We start from the raw sequence: 20,669 nt of genomic DNA, 5'->3' as shown, positions 1-20,669 counted from the left end.
GGACATAGTGTACTTAGACTTTCAAAAAACGTTTGACAAGGTACCTCACCAAAGACTTCTGAGGAAGCTTAGCAGTCATGGAATAAGAGGAGAGGTCCTCTTGTGGATAAGGAATTGGTTAAGAAGAAGAAAGCAGAGAGTAGGAATAAATGGACAGTTTTCCCAATGGAGGGCTGTAGAAAGTGGAGTCCCTCAAGGATCGGTATTGGGACCTGTACTTTTCAACTTGTTCATTAATGACCTAGAATTAGGAGTGAGCAGTGAAGTGGCCAAGTTTGCTGACGACACTAAATTGTTCAGGGTTGTTAAAACAAAAAGGGATTGTGAAGAGCTCCAAAAAGACCTCTCTAAACTGAGTGAATGGGCGGAAAAATGGCAAATGCAATTCAATATAAACAAGTGTAAAATTATGCAATTTTACATAATTTTACATAATGGAGCAAAAAATCTGAATTTCACATATACGCTCATGGGGTCTGAACTGGCGGTGACCGACCAGGAGAGAGACCTCGGAGTTGTAGTGGACAGCACGATGAAAATGTTGACCCAGTGTGCAGCAGCTGTGAAAAAGGCAAATTCCATGCTAGCGATAATTAGGAAAGGAATTGAAAATAAAACAGCCGATATCATAATGCCATTGTATAAATCTATGGTGCGGCCGCATTTGGAATACTGTGTACAGTTCTGGTCGCCTCATCTCAAAAAGGATATTCTAGAGTTGGAAAAGGTTCAGAAGAGGGCAACCAGAATGATCAAGGGGATGGAGCGACTCCCTTACGAGGAAAGGTTGCAGCATTTGGGGCTTTTTAGTTTAGAGAAAAGGCGGGTCAGAGGAGACATGATAGAAGTGTATAAAATTATGCATGGCATTGAGAAAGTGGATAGAGAAAAGTTCTTCTCCCTCATAATACTAGAACTCATGGGCATTCAAAGAAGCTGAATGTTGGAAGATTCAGGACAGACAAAAGGAAGGACTTCTTTACTCAGCGCATAGTTAAACAATGGAATTTGCTCCCACAAGATGCAGTAATGGCCACCAGCTTGGATGGCTTTAAAAGAAGATTAGACAAATTCATGGAGGACAGGGCTATCAATGGCTACTAGCTGTGATGGCTGTGCTCTGCCACCCTAGTCAGAGGCAGCATGCTTCTGAAAACCAGTTGCCGGAAGCCTCAGGAGGGGAGAGTGTTCTTGCACTCGGGTCCTGCTTGCGGGCTTCCCCCAGGCACCTGGTTGGCCACTGTGAAAACAGGATGCTGGACTAGATGGGCCACTGGCCTGATCCAGCAGGCTCTTCTTATGTTCTCCTGTATGCGTGGGTGCACGATTGCTGGCAGAAAGCATATCTTGGGGTAGGCACCCCCAGGTCCTTATTTGTTATGGTCATTGGGTGTCATCATGCATTTATGAGCACATCTTAAGCACAGTCATTTTGACTGAATAACACATTATTGCAGAAGGTCCCAGGCAGAGCTGGGAAAGGACTCTCCCTGAAACCCTGGGGATCCATTTCCAGTCAATGTAGACAGACCTGAGCTGGATCTCAGACAAATAAGTCAAAACAATGCTCTGGGCAAGAGGGGTGACCGTGTGATTGACACAAGAGCCAACCAGTCATCACTGTACAGCTGGCTAGTGAGAGGTGACCAGCCAACCACTGGTATTCTAAAATATATGTATGGTAACTAAAATTCTGCAACCTATATACAATGGTACAACTTAAGCACGTTTATTTCTCTCATTTTGCATCAGTTATTCTGCTAATTATGGGCAAGGGCAAGGAGGCAGCTGGGTCCCTTCGGCCAGCGCAGAATAATGTCCACACACTTGCAGACCCTTTTTGCAGCTATAATACTGAGAAAAAAGAAGGGGAGGAGCTGAGTTTTTCAGGAAGTTGAATTTGGTATACTATATTTCTTTCTTTTTACAAGACGATGGAATCATTATGGGAAATCTTACATGTGCACAGAATCCACAGGTCAAAATTTCCAGGCTTTTGTAGTGTAGTGAGAAGTATCCACAAGTAATGGGATGTTGCCTGTATTTTTCGCATCACCTTTAATCTAATGGACATTCACATACTCACAGACACATAACACAAAACACACGCATGTCAACTGCTATATGAAATTCATTGAAGAATACCCCTGAGCTGTTACAGAAACCCACAGCACAATGGTAAATACACATGATAATTATTCATAATAATTGGATGCTGATGTCCAGTTAAAAATTCCATACACGCACATACGTCTATTTACAGAAGATCTCAGTGCAGTTCTGGGCGCATATTCAGGATCACACACTTTATTTTAAAAAATCCTGATTAGGGCTGGACAATCCTATACATATTTGCCTGGCAGTAGGCATGCATAGGATTGCAGTCTAACTCATTAAGAACAGCTATTACACAAACCACACACCCCTAATTAGAGCCTTGATATCAGGATGGATCAAAAGGTGTGATAAGCCACTGCTGTTTTTAGCATTTAGAAAAAAACAGGTTTCCTGTGTGTATGTTTTTGCATACAGGGATGCCTAATCCATATTCAATGCTCTTGCATATGCATCCCAGGTTAGCATTGCAGCTCCACAATGCATCACCAGTTGAAAGGGAAAAAATATGTGGATGACACTCTGAAAAGCAGGGGAAATCATTTCATGGTGTTACTTGAAGGTTGTAATGTGCTCCACATAGGACTACTTTTGCCAACTGTTTGGAAGCATCACCCACTGCAGAATATTGCCGTCTGAGTCTGCCTGTGGGTGCATATAAGATCTGCCAGGTTTTTATTGCCATTTAAAAAAAAAGAAAAGGGACTAGAGAATGAGAGAGAAGAATTAACCCAGGGACCCGAGTGGGCTTTCATGGCTGTGTGGGGCTTTGAACCAGGCCTAACACACTGGTGTATTCTGTTTTATTTTGTTGCTTATAAGCCTCTTTTGAGATTTTTTTAAAATATAAAGCGATATAGAAATGGTATCAATAAATAGGATCACATTCTTTCTATCTGGCCTCTTAAACATAACAGATAATTCATTGTACATTAATCTGGGTTAACTATTAATCTCTGGCTCTGTACTCACAATCACAAAAACGGATTAGAATCTTCAATCCATAATTCACATTTGAAGGGTGCTACATAAATACCATCTCAGCCATTCTCACAACAAACCTAGAAGGTAGGCAAGTATTATAATCCCATAATGCAGATAATATATTTCTAATGGATAGTGATTTGAAATTCTTATGACCACTTGGAGTAGTGGTGCCTGGACACTAGGGTGGGTCGGTGGGTGGAACAGAAATGTTTATATAAAATAAATGAATTGGGTGTGTGTGTAGCGCTCATCTTTTTACGACTTGACTATGATTAAAATAGAATAATTAAAAGGTGTTAAAGGTAAGAAATTCATGATGCCCCATCCTGCTCTGCCTCATCTGCCAACTATGTTCCAAACTAGCAACCCTAGAAAAACAGTTTTGTGGCTTTGACACTTCTAAAAGCAGCCAAAACTAGGTGGTGCTGTGGGGCAGCAGGGCCTGGTGGTAGAAAGTCTGAGGCTCAGTCCCTGACATCCCCAATTTTTTTAAAAAAGGGAAGAGAGTCAAGTGACAGGTAATGGGAAGGGACCCCTCCAATCTGCTTGAGAAGGTGGCAGGGAAGCTGCAGAGAAAACAGTCCTAGGCTAGATGAATGATAGCCTGGCCTGCTCCAAGGGCTCCTCCTCTGCTCTTGCTGTTTGAGAACAAAGAGTGTCACAGCAGCACAGGACTGTTTTGTCTTTTTGGCTTTCAACCTGAGCTAGCAGAATTATTTGGCAGAGAGAAACAAAAGGCTGTGGCACACACAACGAACCAAGGTGTTGGGTAGGAATGCCTCAAAGAGGGCAAGTTCAAAGATCTGCTTTGCTATAAAAGCTCACTTGGTTGCCTTGTATACTGCAAGTCATTGTTTTTGTATTTACAATTACATACATAAATAACTGGCCTTTCAAGGACTGTTGTAAGAGGGAAATCGGAAATCCTGGAATCCACCCTGATCTTGGCCCTTGAGACGGAGAGGAACTCAAGCAAACCAATTGATAAAGAACTTGGCTGCCGTAAGTGTGGACAAGCCAACCTTTCTAAGATAGATCTGCTCACACACTCACACACACACACTTTGTGGTGTGGTACACTGCTGCATTTTTGCAAACATATGCTAGACAGCAGGACTAACCCTGGATGAATCTTCAGGTGGAGTTGTGGAGAGAACCTCGTCTCCATCCACCTTCACTTCAGTAACTTTTCCTATTCCACTGAATATACTTCCTTACTAAACTGGTGAAGCAAGGAGCAGCAAGATAGTCAAAGGCCCCTCTCATGAATGAGCCCCAAAACGGACAACATGAAGGGGAGCAGACACCATGCACCCCCCCGGAAAGGACAATGCTGTTGGCACTGTGTATATGTACATGGGCAGGATCATCCCAGCTGCTGCCAGCAAGAACATGCGTTGCATCATCAGAGCTTTCTCTCTGGGCAATGGGCAATTGTTTCACAGGAACCGCTATGTATAATGATCCAGAAGCACCACTGTCCTTTAACATTATGTGAAAAAATGTTGAGATAAGGTGGGTGTAGGAGGCTCCGTGCATGCATGGTTGATAAAGAGATTCTCTCCCCGCTGCCAAGGAACTCTGTTTCTGTAAATGTTCAGTCCACCCTTGGTGTGGTCGGTAGGGCCACCACCTTCTCTGTGTCTGTTATGTCTCAAAGAGAAAGAATGGAGGCCAGCAGCCCTGGGAAAAGGGCCGCCGTAGTTCATCCCCAGGCCCCAGGCAAAGAGGGAGATCTATAATGGCTGGGGGGGTAGGGGTGGGGAAGAAAGCAATGCAGACATTGGATGGATGGCAAAGGCTTCCCTTCGGTGTCTCCAGGAAGGCCCCATCAGAGTCTCCATTGGTCTGTCTCTTTTGAGCTTGCAGATGGATGGGATGGCACCCAGTTGTCACACGACAGTGCTGACAGAGGGGTCAGAGAGGTTGAGCTGCCCAGTGATGTCTGTGGGATGATACTGCTGCAAGAGACAAACAGACAGACAAAAAGGGCAAGATGTTAGGCAGGGCTGGGCCTTGCCACCCGCTGACTCAGTCGAAACACATGATGCCCCGGTGGGAGATCGCTCAGGGATGATGCAATGGCCGCAGATCTTAGAGGCAATCAAAGCTTCCACCGAGACGAGTCCAACCACCAGAGCCAGGAATCTCTGCCGCTCATCTCTGGTGAGAGCACGTTTTGCAGAACATGCACTTGGATGTGCTTGTCTCTGTTCCAGGACGGACCCCCCCAAGCAACCATGCCCTAGGAAATTGATTTAGGCTGCCCCATGGGGTCGCATATTGGTGGGAGGCCTGGCTGGGGCTAAACATGGAAGGTCTCTCCCCACCACCCCATCCCATCCTTACTCTTGGAATTTGTGGCACTTTGCCTTCCCTCCCCCCACATCAGTTTCCAGAGACCTCGAATTTGGCTTTAGTGGCAGATGAGTAAAGAAATGTGTGACTCTGGTTTGTGATAAATTGGAAAGACAGTTGTTAAGGTGAAAATGCCAACATATGTCACGTGTTAAGAGACAAGGCCTGTGTCTGAGTCCCTGCTGTCTCTGCTGGAGGAGGGTTGGTGCTAGCCCCTTGGGAAAGGCCAATCATTTTGTCCCAAATGTTGTGTCCTGGGAAAAAACCCAGGTTTTGTCATTGTCCTTCTCTCTCACTCTTGGTTGATGAACTCCCTTTCGGGAGCGACACTCCACCCACCCCAGCTTCTTCACCTATGCACTTGAAACCCAAGTAGTATAAATATATAAATATGTATATTTTTTAAATTCCAAACCTGTTACTTTAAAACAAAGTTGTTAACAACCTTCACTCTGCCCCATAGTGATGGTTTGCGACAATAATACAGAAGATTGTTGAGTGTTGGGTTAGATGCCCTGTGGCCATTAAAGGCTCATTCAGATCTGGGGATCGAGTAATGCTGCTCTTGCAGTATTTCCAAGCTCAGCTGGGCAAGGGCTGAGGGGTTCTCTAGCCTTGCTGGTCTTTGCCAAGCCTTGTAGCTGCCAAAGACCAGCATGTCCGAGATCCCTCATGCAAAGAGCATGACCAGCTGGAGGCCCATGGGAGCCTGCCCAAGCCCTCCCTTAATTTAGCATTGTGGTTTGTTTTCCTCGCCACGTGGCAGAGATTAAGGTTGTTCCTGGGCCTGGACGGTATCCTTGGTGGGTCGGGCCTGTTTGCCCTTGGCTTGCACCTTCCCAGTCTCCCTGCTGTGACAGCAGAGAAGTGCATCATCTCTCAGGGATTCCCCGGAGGACAGGGAGGGTGATATGGCAGCACCTGGTGGCCCCTTTTCCACCCTGCCCTGCAAAGCCAACCCCTTCCCAGGATGCTCTAGTGGTGGCTGGCCACCGAAACCAGTGGCCAGTGACAGTCTTGGAGGAATAGGCCAAACTCTGTCTGGTTCGGGCTGAGTCACTGAATGCATTTGGACATCCAAAGGAAACTCTTACACCAGGCTCTCTCCCCCTCCCTTGAGCCAAACTCAACTGGGCACCCAGTCTGGGGGGCCCCAGTCTTGTGGGGCTGCCCTTCTTTCCTTCCCCTGTTTTGCCTGTCCCTGCATCAGCCCTCGTACACGCTGAACATTACAAACCCCCATCATGGATACAGGACAAAAGTGAATGAACATTCAGGACAAGAGCCCACCCTGTGCTGAGCAGCTCCTGAAGCCGGGGATTCTCTACAGGGCTATCTGCAGCTCACGGATTCTGGGCGTGGTGACATCGTGGGGCTGTCTGTAGGGAGCAGGCGCATCAAAGGGATTGTCTATTACAGAGGCATCGGCTGCAGTTCCAGAGTTAAAGGCAAAAGAGCATCTACCCTCCTCACGGTGCCCAAAGAATGCCATCCTGCCCACCCAACAAACCTGCAGTGTTTTGCCCTGGAGAACGAACACTGAGCAAACCTTGACAAATGTTCCTTTCCCACATGCTGCACACAAGCAAGTCCATTTCATTCAGTCAGGAGGACTGGCCTTTAAAACAAACCACGGTGGGCCTGCCTAACCTTTCGTGGTCCAAAGATGGCAGAGCCACACACTCAACTATGCCTACTGCTTAAGCACAGAACCTCCTTTCCTGCCACACGTGCAACTGTCTGGTGGTCTGTACTGCTGCGCTGACTGTGCACCTCATAAGGACGCAATAATTGCCTTGCTGGATCAGAGTAAAGATCTATCTAGTCTAGCATCCTGTTTGGAAAGTGGCCAGCAAAACCCTCTAGAAATTCATCAGCAGGCCATGAAGAGGACGATCATCCCCTGTTGTTTGTCCCCAGGGCCTGGCACTTGGAAGGAGACTGTCTCCCAACATGGACTCTGCTTAGCTAACGAGGCTAATAGCCATTAGGAGGCATAAACTCCCTGAGTTTGTCTGATCCTTTGTAAGAAGCCGCCCAAGCTAGTGGTCATCTCTAGGGCTCACAGCAGTGAATAATCCAAGTGAAGTTTGTGTTGTGCAAAAATATATTTTCCCTTTCTCAGCCCTCAGCCTACTACGGTTCAGTTTCATCAGTGGATCCTTCCTGAGTTACAGCATTACACTCTGCACGGTTCATGCACAGGATCCCCTTGGTTTATTTGCCTAATTCTCTCTCTCTGTGTTTTTGGTTTGAAACAGTGCCTAACAAATGATTTCACTGTGAAAAGTAGACTGTTCTAAAGTTTGGTCTGTTTGATATGTGATTCCTAGATTGACAGAGAAATGGGCATCTTTGAGCACAGGTACACAACATGATTCAACAAACTGACTAAAAAGCCAGGCAGGGCTGCAGTTCAGTAAACCTGTTTCTGGCGTCCGGTCTGCTAGGATGGCAAAGCTGCCTACTGGCAGCTGACTAATATCTGGCCTGCACGCTTCAAAGCACTGCCCTCCTCCATTATGTACAATGACTGTGCCAATATTTCTTTTAAATATTTGAAGCATACGCGGTACATGCAGAAGTTCTGTGAAGGGCTAAGGTTTTCCCCCTGAAAACAAATCCATAAACCTGATGTGGAAACAGTTTCCAATTTTTTGTTAAAGTTACTAAGGGAGGCTAGCTATTTTATGATCCAGTTAATGGGGAAAGTCATGGGGATATTTGGTGCCTTCCTTATGATAGAGAAATTCTAGTTATGAAAGAGTACCGGCCTGATACTTAATGACAAATGACCTTAAAAAAACCCCACAGAAGAATCTCAGCAAAGATGGCTTCCCCTTGCTTTGTTCCCCCTCTTTATTGCAGCTCTCTGGGTATTCTATATATGTATTCAGTCTCAATTTCTGAGGCAAAAAAGAGAAAAAAAGTAAAAGAAAAATGGATGCACTGTATTAATGGCCGACTTTGACTATCCCCTCAGAAAACAATTTTTTAAGAGCCAGTCCCCACTGATTAGGAAGGCTGCAGTTCCTGTTTCTGACCAGAAAAATTTAGTTATGAAGAGCAGAAAATGATATTGAATGATGAATGACAAATGCCTTCCATAGTAATGCCTGCCAGAATCATCACAATCCCTCGTTCCTGAGGCGACAAGGTGCTGGCAAGAGATGGCTCTCGCCTGCATTAGTCTTCTTCGCAGGATTCATTTTGAGGGCTTTATTCTTTAGAGAATTTTAATAGTCAGGTCTGAGGGGAAATTTCTGTGAGGAATATTTAATGCTAGTTTCTGACAGGATAATACTCTCCCTGAGTGCTCAAAACATTTCACATACATCCATGCAGTTATTGTTATAATGCACAGTGATGAGGTAGGCTGTTATTGTCTCTAGGCTGTAATGGAACCCGATTTCCCTAAGGCCACCTGAGTGAATTCCTGGTTGAGGTAAAACCTGAATCCAGAACTGCTGGCTCACACTTAGCCACTGTATTACTTCTTCTGATGGAGACCAGAAAATTATACTTTTTTTTTTTAAGAAGGGCTCATTTTCAAACTCTACCATTGTGGTGAGGAAAGAGATGGAAGCTTACATATCTGGAGCTTTTTAAGTTTTAAAATATCAAAAAAAGAATTGATTTGGATTTTTGGCACCTGAAATGAAAGGGTTGTATCCAATGCCAAGTCCTACTCAGAGTAGATCCAGAGTCAGAGATTGAGAGCCCCCTCAGCTAGGACCTGGGTTCAAATCCCCACTCAGTCATGCAGCTTGCTGGGTGACCATAGGCTTTTAATGTTTAGGGGTCTGCTATTTGGGGGATATGTTTTTCTCTCTTTTTCTTTAATCTGTTTTAATGATTGATGATGAACAGGGTTTTTAAATGTGTAAAGCAAAATATCACTGGTGTAGAAAAGTGGGATGAAAACTGAGTAATTATAGGGGGTTTTATCTTTCAAACAACCCTCCCTCCCTGTAACTTTACAAACACATAAAACACTTCTCTGTGATTTATCAGAAATTAATAGATGCTGTGATAAATCACAGGGAAGCAGTAAGTCCATCCTCATGGACTTCTTTGAAGGGCCTGCTTCATACGTGACATTTGGCTTCCATGCAGGTGGGCTCAGGCTTGTTGCTGCTGGCTTACATTTCTCCCACTGGAATTTCTCCCACTTATTGTAAGCTTGCAGCGCTTAACCCCTGGGCAAGGGAGCTCCGGCTACTAGGCACAGCAGCACCCAAGCCACTGCTCCTCCTGGCCAGGCCATTGGTGGTGGTGTGCAGCTGTGCCCTTCACACGGCTCTTTGTTCTTTGTTGTATCCTCTTATGTTGCTAGCACTGAACAATTATCTAAATTGTGGGTCAAGTTGCTTGGCAACAATGTGTGAATTTGTGACTTTTAAAATGGGGAGGAAGGCTTCGTCTGTTTGGAAACAGATATTTAAAAACTGTGGTGGCGGCGGCTGCCCACATCACCATGGAGTGGTGCTTATTTTGATAGCTGACTAAAATAACGCAAAGTTCTTGTTCTGTGAAAGAGGAGCGAGTACATCAGTGCCACATTCTAGAGGTTAGGGTTCTGACTTTGCAGAACTTAATGTCTTTCAAAAAATTGGAACAGGATCACAAAATGGAGCTACAATTAGCTCATGTTTCAGAAGCAGAAGCTGTACAGCCCCTCAACAAAGATGGCCTGCTGTGTGCTGCTCATACATGCCTTGTTAGCATTTAGCAGCACATAAAAAGTGCCAGTGGGTGTGGATCTCAGCTTCCTGAGAATCTTTGTTTTGTTGTTTAAAGCAAGTTCGTAGCCCTAATCATAAGTCAGGTCTGCTAGGACCGGCCTGAGCAATGCCTGCTGAAATATTGGTTCCAAAGCTCAGTTGTTGACAGGGGGAGTGGTCTCTGAATTGCATGGCTCATCCCTCCTCAGGGCTAGCAGCCCTGCTTCCAAGGCAAAAGGCCATATGCTCATTGCCACTCTTCCTAGCGGCATTGGTGAGGGTGGCGGATGGAGAAAGGGGGAAAATCTTACCCCAGGAGCATTAGGCATTGCCCAGAGACCTTGAAAGGAGGAGGGAACCCATCCAGATTTCCTCAAGGCTTTGGACATGCCTATATTACAGACTGAACAGGATGCAGTAGTAATTTCCCAGGGAATCCTGGGAAATATAGTTCTATGTATAGGCAAGAATGGGGCCGTCTGCCAGAACTGCCATTTCCCATGATCCTCTGGGGGAAGCCACAGTAGTCAAATATGTAAGCCTGTTGTGGAAATGTGTCCTTAGAAACTTGCAGCTGGAAGACGTCTGTGGTCATCTGGCCAAACCATGTTTCCCACAATGCCCTGCACTATGGCCCAGGCTTTTGGCATTCAGGCTACAGTGTGTGCCACAAGTGGACAGCCCTGCGCCTATTTCCCTGCAGAGCAAATGGTTTCAGGTAGCCACCCAAGAAGGCGAGGTAAGCCATGCCTTAAGCACAGGTATAACAGAAATCAGGGTCTTGAGCTAATTTGACTGGCAGGAGTGGGGGGATAGGTTGTCAGCCCCAGATTTGGCAATTAGATCCATTCATTCCAAAGGAATGGGCATAATCCAGGCCATGTGATATCTGGGCCTTGAGAACATGAATGCTGATCTGGTTTGGAGTGGGGGGCACAGCAAACAATTGGAGTCTTGCAACTTCTGATAAATTTGCCAAATGGAAGACAAACTTATGTAGAATAAGGGTTAGCAACTGAGATGCCTGCGATTTGCTGGGACCAAATCTAGGCATATTGACTGGCTCCCCAATTGCCAAAAGAGGCATGGAGAAATGATGTCTGTGTTAAGTAACAGAAAGTTCTGGCAAGCTGCCTTTGTAGGGTGAGGGCCAAGTAATTAGCCCACCACTCTGTTAACACAGTGGCTTTTTGTCTCAGAAACTTGTTTCTAACCAGGAATGCAAGATACCTGGCCATTTTCAGAGGAAGGAAGCTGTCTTCACCATGAAGGGTGGCCAGGAGGAGGCCAGGCTCCTAAATCGGCACCAAACTGCTCAGTTCCGCCAGGGCATGCTCCTGGACCGTCAAGGCAAGAGGGAGGTACGTGGGACAGCTTGCCTTTCCCCACCCCAAGGCACAGACCGGTCACATCCACACCATACATTTCAAGCACATGCCTTCCCCAAAGAACCCTGGGAACAATGCAGTTTGTTAAAGGCCTGGGAATTGCAGTTCTGTGAAGGCTAAACTACTGTGGCCAGGATTCTTTGTGGGAAACCATGTGCTTTAAACATACGGTGTGGACATAACCACAGCAAGAATGGCCTGGATTGAAAAAGCTCTGCCAAACCAGAAAGTGCACAGGGGGCAGGATAAGGCTTCAGGTTTTGAGTTTCTGGTCTCTCTGGAGGTGAAATCTCCCTTTCCCCGCACCAGCAGTAAATTTCTAAAATGAGTGGCTGCTTGGAAATCAGACATTGTGAATAGGAAACCTTTTTCTCTCATTCCAGATCTGAGCAGGCTGGTTGTGGTTACTTTATGAGTGAAATGCACTCTGTCCATATACTTAGAAGTCTCATTTTCTATTTCCATGTTCCACTGCTGGTCTCTGTCCTTACACCTAGGAAGAGAGCACGTGCTTTTTCATCCTCCTTGCTGCATCCCTCGTGCACTTTCTTCAAATTCTTCCCGATCAAACCTGATCCAGGGCCACAACAACAACAAAAAAACACAAAAACACCTCCCCTGCCCTGGTAAAAGAAAATTAAAAGTGTAAGATTAAAAATATATATTTTTAAAAGCTCACAGCAGGATGCAATTTTGGGAGCCAATTCCTTGTGCTGCATAGCGCAAAATAGAAATTGTGTTTCCTGCTTTCCAAACATTTCATCGTGCAGTAAGGTGGCATCCAAGTGGGAGTTCATGCAAATGGGGAGGCACCCCGACCTTGATCGAGTTGTGCGTGCAACCTCCCTTCCCTCCTGCAAAGGGGATGTTTGAAAGCAAGAAGCATATAGCAAGCAAGCATTTCGACGACGCCTCTCATCTTGCAGGAGACGTTTTGCGCCAAAACAGAATGGCACTTTTGTTTCAAATTGGGTTGCCTTTCTTTCTTTTTACTGGCTTGGCTTTGTTTTGGTTTTTTTAAAGGAACAACAACTTTTGCTTTCCAGAGCTCCTCCACTCTTCAGTTTGTCACTGTCTCTCTCTGCACAGTGCTCTGCTTGAGAACACAGGAAGCAGAGGCAGTCCTCACTTTCACACAGAATTCTGGAGGATTCCTCAACCTGTCTCTTCTTCTTCTTCTTGTTGTTTTTAAAGCCACAGACAAAAATCACAGGTAAAGAACATGATAAACATATGGCCCAGAGTGAGGTGAGACATTGCCCAAATTAAACTGGGGCAGAATTGGGGGGGGAGTGTGGGCGCAGGAGGGTGTCAGTGACCGCTTGAGCATACAATGACAAACAGGTACAGGAACACTCAGAGAGGGGGGAAATAAGCCACATGGTTTTTTTTTTAAAAGGTTGGCACCAGTAAGGTGAGGAAAATGTAAAGCACATTTCCAAATAGAACAAAAGAATCCAGTTTAAAAAACAAGAACAAACCAAGAACAAGAAACTCACTGCAGTTATCTCCAAACTCCGCACAAGACACTACACAGCAATCAAGGCCTCTCCTTGCCCTCCCAGGCTTTGAAAACTTGTTGAGGGACACAGGGATGACTGACTGACTGACTGACTGACCGACTGACCGACCGACTCTTGACGGACATGAGGCTATGGTAGATTACACTGGCAGCTTCAGGATGGGTGAGTGGTAGTTGATGGGATGGCAGAGAAAGAGTGCAAGAGAGAGAGAGAGGGAGAGGGAGGAGAGGGAGAGAGAGAGAGAGAGAGAGAGAGAGAGAGAGAGGGCATAATTGTTTTTCTTCCTCTTACCGTGTCTTTGGATGACCTACGTCTCTTGAAGCTTGAGGCCAGGGTAGAGGTGATGGACCTAAAAGTGGCTTTCTTTTTAGGGTCTGGTTCTGCTCTACCACTTTTTCTATCCTAAAATGAATATGTATATAAGTGATTAGATCTCCAGTGGGAGGCTTGGACCTCTACATCTAGATGAACACAGCCCCACGTCATGATCCTTGGTTTTGTCTTGTGTTTTCCTTTCCTTTCCTTCCTAAATTGTGGTCAAGACAATGACTAACATGTCCTGATGTCTGTCAGTCCCAAAAGCACACACGGCCCTGAAATGATGTTCTGGTGTTAAGCAAGGGCCGATACTATATCTATAATAGTGGAATGGTTTTGAAATCTGGAGGAAGCGAACCCCTTGAGGGTGGGGGTGGGGGGGCAGGGGGGGCAAGGGGAGGGCAAGCAGCTGCGGTTCTGCTGGGTTCAGAAGCCCTGGGAGCGAAGTTGGCTTTCCCATAAGAAGAGCCCTGGCCAAAGCTGCCGCTGGCCTCTTGGTCCCTAAGCGGGCGAGTTGCTCCCTACCCCTTCCTGCCACAGCTGGTCTGACTAGAGAGAGAGGTGAGACACTTTCACCTACCACTAAATAAAAATGCTCGGGGCCTTTTCTGAAGGTGAATCCTACGGCCACAAGAGAGAGAGAGGACTGCATTGAAAGAGAAGGTCATTGTATGTTAAAAAAAAGGTACTCCAAAAATTTCAATGATGCTTGGCGCGCGAAGCTGGAGCTGCTTTTCAAAGTGAAGCAAACAAACAAAAATTGGAAAAAAAGTTTCTTAAACGAGGAAAAGAAAGGGAAGAAGCAAAGCATTAAGGCTTTGGATGTTGTTAGGAATGGCAAGAAGTAAAGCAAACTGAACTAGAAAATAAAAGAAGAAAAGCAAAAAGCTGCTGGGAGGTCGGCAGTCAGACCTGGTCAGTTCTTGTTTTGTTGTGGGAAAGGGGAGGGAAGGAAGGAAGGAAGGAAGGAAGGAAGGAAGGAAGGAAGGAAGGAAGGAAGGGGGGGGACCCAGCCAATCACAGTCTTTCCATTCCCCCATCCCTTTGTGAGTGGACAGAGTGCAACCAGGTCTGGCGCTACCAGCCCACGGTGGGGGTGACCAAAAATGTATCCCACTGGTGCATGGAACATGCCCGGGGGATACATTTCTTCCTCCTTTTCAGTTTTTCTCTCTTTTTTTTGCATGCATGCACAGAAAAAGAAAAGCCAGCAAGAGGATGGGATGGGATGGGATGGTTTTTGTGTGTGTGTGGCTTCCCATGGCATTGCTGGAAATAGCCATGGCAAAACTGTGATTTCCCCAGGAAACAAAATCAAAAAGAAAGGAAAGAAACGGAAAGAAAAATCACCCGTTATAGATATTTTTGTTTTTTTGTTTTTTTTCTTGAACAAAGAAATCTTTCCACTTGCCTACCTTCTAGCAATGTACCAGATACTAGTGGTCTGAGGAATCCTCCTGTGAAAAAGTCTTACATTGTCAAACGGATCTCTTTAGCATATTTCTCTGTTTATTTATAACCCACGGGGTGGCATGCTTGGCCGGCAGCCCCAAGGATTCTTCCCCCCCGCCCCAATGACCCAGGGCAGGATTTTTTCTAGAAAGTTGGCAAGTGAAAAATGGCAGTGACTAATGTGCTCTGGTTCCCTGTGGATTTAACCCCTCGGTACTGCTGCCTTGGTGGAGAGGGAGAAGGGGGAGAGTGAGGGGGACGGACACATTTGGTGAACAGCTTTTGGCTTGCCTAACAGCTTGTCTTTCTCCTCCTGCCTCTGCATCAGAGGCCCCAGCCTGCTTCAATGGCACAGGGCTCTTGCAGATTTTAAAAAAATATATCTTAGGAAAGTCTCTGCCCTAGTCCACTTATCTTTGCAATTCCTGGCTGGCTGCATGGGAAAGGCCATCGTTTGTACATTGCTTGGTTTCTGCTTACAGGCAAAGCTTTCAGGGAGGATCTATCTGACAGAGCCTGGTAGTTATTATTGTTATTTAGAAGATGAACCAGGGCTTAGACCTGCCTTGAACTTCCTTCCACCCACGGGCTTGGGATCACCACCAGATGTGGTGCGGGGCCACAGTTACTCAGAAAAGAAAGGAAGGCACTCTGCACATGCTCAGATGATCCTCCATATTTGTGTTTAGAATTTGACAGGTTTCAGGCTGAGACTTGGTACTGAAAACAGACTTGTGGGCAACTGAGTTCTGGCAATCTCTGGCTTAAATTTAAGCTCTGGACAGGCCACTAAATGGCATGAGCTGTGCTGGCCTGATATTAGCCCTGGCTCCTTGGAATGCCAAAGGATGGTCAGGGGAAATGGGATCAATTACACGCAGCAGTGACCACCTCCAGGACCTCTGTCTGGACTCTGTACGTGGTGGAACACAGGAGGAAGGAAGCCAGCCTGCCTGCCACTCATTTCATCTCAAGCCCTTGCAGTACTTTCTGCCAGCAGCAGGCGGTGCCAAAAGCCTGGCACTTAATAGAGCAACCGCCCAGGTCCAGCCCTCTGCCTCCCCGCTGTGCATTCCTCCCCTAAACGGCAGAAGGGCTTCCCCTGGGGGATTTGCAGGGCTAGTGGCCACTTGCACATAGTCAGAAGCAGAACAGGACGAGCAAGGCAGAGCAGCCTATGGCCTTCGCAGTGGCTTTTTGGAGGACGAGCCAAAACTTTGAATGGGGCTACAACAAAAGAGAGAGAGAGAGAGAGAGAGAGAGAGAGCACCACATCTGGAAGAGCAGCAGTTGGCCAGGAGCATGGGTTGGAGATGGCCAAGGGAGGGTGACGCCTGCTGGGCGAGGCCACTTCCTGCCAGGGACCGTGACCTGAATGGCACACAACTCACTCATCTCCCAGGAAAGCAGAGCAGGGGGATGGCTGGGATTCACGTGCAGCAAACGCCAAGTGGAGCACCCACTTGCCTGTCAGTGGCACGCCTGCGGGGGGCAGGGGGTTACAGAGAGGGCTGCTGGAATCTGGCCCTGTGCTATTCCCACATAGCACGGTAGTCACTGGTTGGGTGAAGTAATGGGAAAAACAAAAAACAAAAAAACCGCACCTGTTTTGGAGGTTTTGCTCTAAAAACGGTCTGTCCTACCTGCAGGTTTTTCCGCCACACATTAACAGCCGCAAACGCCAGTTGCATCTGCTTCCTCCGGGCGTCTTTATGCCTTTTGTATGCTATTTCTATGAATATTAAAAATATCCCGGCCACAATACCTCCAGCCACCAGCATGAACACACCTGAAAGAAGCAGGACAGTTAACAGAAAGGAGAGGACAGAGCCCTGAATCCCTTCCCCTCTACCTGCACTTTGGTTCTGTAAAGCTGAAGACAGAGGGAAAGTTTTAAGTGCCGTTTGAAAGTGCCTTCGTGGCATTCAGCGTATATGTTGTCACCCCTACCCACCTCTTAGGGCAAACTCTGAAAAATTGCCCTCCACAAATTTCAGAATGGTTCCGCTTAAGCAAGGTCAGCACTGGCAGGTGTCCTATGGGCCTATGGTATTCCCTCCCTCCCCCCAATTCCTGGAGCATTTTTGCCATATTTTTTAAGAGAAAAAAGGCTGGGGAAACCATTGGACTCTCCCTTAGTGGTGCACTTGAATGAAGTGCCCCTCCCTCTCCCACCTTTATCAATAGTATTGTTTGCTGGAAGAAGTAGCCATGTACGATGGAATGACCTGCACTGACTCTTGGCATATAGAAAACTAACGCCAGGGAGAAGCTACAGATTACAATTGGAATTGCTGGTGCAATTTCCTTCTTCAAAAATCAGCTGTGGGAAGGGAATAAGGTTGCTTTTGGATCAGGACTTTGGTGCACTTAAAACTTTTTTGTTCAGGCAAGCCTATCCGGACACACAATGGTTGATGTGTTTTAATATTTTTAGTCTCTTGCTGTTTTAATATGTTTTTAATTACCTGTTTTTGACTGTTTTTATTGGTAACTTTAATGTTTTTTGTAAGTTGCTTAGAGGTTTTCTACAATCAAGCAGTATATAAATTTTGATAGATATATAAATAAACAAACAATCCTTTGCTTAACCCCTCCCCCAAAGCTGCTGTTAGCCACGTGGTGGAGTGGGGTGGGGACCATACAAGACTACAACAGGACGACAATATGGGCAGGGGGAGAGTGGTACACCTGTTTCCCCATGCTGTGACCCTGATCCAAATCCGTCCCCCTCCCCATGCAGCTGCTTTTTGAAGAAGGAAATTACACTGGGAGTTTTAATCACAGAAGTCCCACAATTGTGATCAAATCAAATCAAATATATTTATTACGGTCATAGACCAGAACACCACAATTGTGATGTGCTAGTTTGGCACTCAGACCCAAATGACCCATGGCAGCAGGGCTGGCAACCATAATCTGTGGCCCTCCAGGAGTTGCTGGACTCCCTCTCCCATGAGCAGCGGCCAGCCCTGCATTACAGGGAGATGCCTGGGCACGCCTATGCCATGTCCCCCCCTCCCAGGGCCAGCGCCAGAGGGTGGCTGGCGCCAGAGGGTGGCCGGCGCCAGAGGGTGGCCGGCGCCAGAGGGTGGCCGGCGCCAGAGGGTGGCCGGCGCCAGAGGATGTCCTGAAGGACACCTCCTTAGGGTGGGAGGGTGGCGCTTCCTTTCTGTGATCCACTGCTGCATCAGGTCCTGCAACTCAACACTGCTGTGGGTCACAGAGAGGAAGTTCACACACCCCCAATACAGATAGCACGGGCTTCAATAGCCTGCACACATGGCCCACCTACCTCTCCTGTCAGTGTGAATGCCCTGCACACTGTGAGACATGCCTGCCATCACCCAAGATGGTGGTGGGGGTTTCCCTAAGGGGCTGATGCCCCTGACGCCATCTTGATTGATGGCAGGCATGCACACACACAAGAGGTAAGTGGGGCGTGCGGGCAGGCTTATTATGGGGGGTGTTGGGCTATGGCGCCGCTGGCCCAAGGCAGGCTGGTGCCCAAGGGCCCAGTCATACCTGACGCTGGCCCTGCCCCCTCCCAGTAATGGGTAGACCAAGCCTTTAGAACGATGGATTCCCCCCAATCTAGGGTTGGAAAGGGTGTGGGGTGGGAAAGCCATCCTGGCATCCCGTATGTCAAGGGAAGGTCAGAGGTCACGTGGGAGGGAACAAACCTGCCATGTTCTCAAAGGTGAGCGTTGCCGGGGCATTGCTACGGGAATCACACTCTTGATACCTCACCCATGTCTTGTCAAGCTCTTCCATGAAGCCGTTCTCATGGAGGCTGGAGGCAGAAGAGAGCACAGAGGAGTCACTGCCAAGGCTGATTTCCCAGAAGAGGCAGGATCTGGGGGTGGAGTGGGTGTATATTTATTTGTGGCTGAATGCCTCTCATGTTCCTTAAGATTTGGAAACTCCTTAATATTCAAGGAACACAAATTTGAAGCACACCTCACTCTTGCATCTGAAAGGTTTATGAATAAGCTGGACTACCAGCTGTCCAAGTGACCCATGTCTCTGTGTAAGTTACAGATCCAAATGTGCCTCCTGATGGGGGTGGCCGTTTATGCAGAGATGTAACTGGGAGCCTCCCTTGAGAGCTGATAATTCTTCTGCATTTTTGCAGTGGGAGTGACTGAATTATTCCCACCCCATACCAAGCGACTTGGGAGGGCTGACTGGAAGGAGGCTAAGTTGAGAGCACTCAGGTGTCCAGAGACACTGGCGGGGGGGCCCCACTTTGGTCTCACAGGAGACATTAATGATTTCAGCTCATGTCTCATAGCATGTCAGTAGTCCTTTCTATAGCACACTAGCCTAAGTCTGTGAATTACTCTCCTAAATTCCTGCTAATTGGCTTGAGTGATCCCCAAATCCTAGTGCTTTGAGAGTGGTTGCAGAAACTATTGGTTGGGTCCTCCTTTCTTCCTCTAAGCCCAGAAACTAAAAGGGACATAGCTGCCTTTCTTTCTTTCCCTTCCTAAAGACATGCAATGTTTGGGGCATTTGGTCCTGCTGGGAGGTGGTACGGACTTAAGGATGGCCAGGGAGACATTCTGTTTCCAGGGACTGTCCTTGCGCATCCCGATGCCAAAGCCGGAGCGAAAGAAGAGTTCCCCTGTGGTCACCAGGTCACACTTCTGCGAAGCCTCGAATTCCAGTACAGCTGAGTCCCAGATGAATGCATGGAGCTTGCTGGGGTGGGAAGAGAGGAGGCACAAGCAATAAACGTAAATGTTCCAAGCGAGGTCAAAATGAAACATTTTGACATGATACCAACAAAGGAGCAGAACTGTCTCATCAGAAGGGAGATCTATTTGCTTATTGTTCAGGTGCCACCAATACAGGTGGCTGGTAGAAAGCACTGCCACTTGCTGATAGCTGTTGTATACAGCACCTCGCTGGTCTAGATCTGTGTTGAAGCTTCCTGAACAGGATTTAGGGAGCCTTATTTATACCCAAAACAGCCCACGGACCTCTGACTGTAATTAGCTATACCTATTGGGATGTTTTTAATTTGGGTCTCACAATTCTGTCTTTCTCAATCCTGTTGGTCAGTGTCCTTGAGCTTCAACACAGACCTAGACTGGTGAGGTGCTGTGTACCTATCGGCCACCTGGGATCTCTCTATTGAGGCTTATCTGGGGCTCCCAGCTACCGAAAGGAAAACGTAAGATAAACTGCTCAGTCGCTGCTGGTATCCTTTTTAGTGCATTGCCTGTTGTACAACACCAGCTGCTCTCAAATAAAGCTTTAAATCTTTTCCACTGGTGTGATCATTGCCTTTTGAAATCCCCTCAAACCTCTTGCCTTCAGCAAAACACAGCTTGCCTTGCTGCCTTGACTTCATGGCTACAAGTGATGGACAGTTCAAAACAGCTCTGCTTTTTCTCCAAGTATCTCAGCTGGGAGGCACATGCCAGGGAGGGAGGAGTTTGTCTGGAAGTGCCTCCACCTCAACAGTTGAAGTTGAGAATCTGTCCTCTTCTCTGATATTCTAACTGCACCCTTTCCATTTAAAAACCAAAGAGCAGCCCTGCTAGATTAGGGCTATCTACCCCAGTATCCTGTCCCCCTCCCCCGCTCTGGTCAAAAAGATTGTTGCCATGGTTGTTATTTTTTAATTTATATGCTGCTTATTTATTTATTTATTATTTGATTTATATCCTGCCCTTTCTCCCAGCAGGAGCCCAGGGTGGCAAACAAAAGCACTAAAAACACTTTAAAAATCACAAAGAGCCCCCAAAGTTGTAACCTTTCCTCCTAGAGTTGTTGTTTCAGCCCTCTGACTATTT

The 20,669-nt window shown here is 46.9% G+C and overlaps 1 protein-coding gene across 2 annotated transcripts in view; it reads right to left on the bottom strand.

Moving 5' to 3' along the window:
• Positions 1-4,369: 4,369 nt before the first annotated feature.
• Positions 4,370-20,669, bottom strand: part of GRIN1 (glutamate ionotropic receptor NMDA type subunit 1) — an 81,760-nt gene continuing 65,460 nt past the window's right edge. Inside the window, exons 16-20 of one of the 2 annotated variants that reach the window (XM_061604047.1) lie at positions 19,408-19,569; positions 18,549-18,658; positions 16,509-16,654; positions 13,387-13,497; positions 4,370-5,063 (exon numbers count right to left, since the gene is read on the bottom strand). In XM_061604047.1, the coding sequence (XP_061460031.1) occupies positions 4,995-5,063; positions 13,387-13,497; positions 16,509-16,654; positions 18,549-18,658; positions 19,408-19,569 (598 nt within the window). In that variant the 3' untranslated portion in view covers positions 4,370-4,994. The remainder of the gene's footprint in view (positions 5,064-13,386; positions 13,498-16,508; positions 16,655-18,548; positions 18,659-19,407; positions 19,570-20,669) is intronic. The other variant, XM_061604045.1, reaches the window with a different exon arrangement.

Source organism: Rhineura floridana, chromosome 20, assembly GCF_030035675.1.
Source record: "Rhineura floridana isolate rRhiFlo1 chromosome 20, rRhiFlo1.hap2, whole genome shotgun sequence".
Lineage (NCBI taxonomy): Eukaryota > Metazoa > Chordata > Lepidosauria > Squamata > Rhineuridae > Rhineura > Rhineura floridana.
The sequence above is the reverse complement of the archived record's forward strand: the minus strand, read 5'-3'. Positions and strand labels throughout refer to the sequence as shown.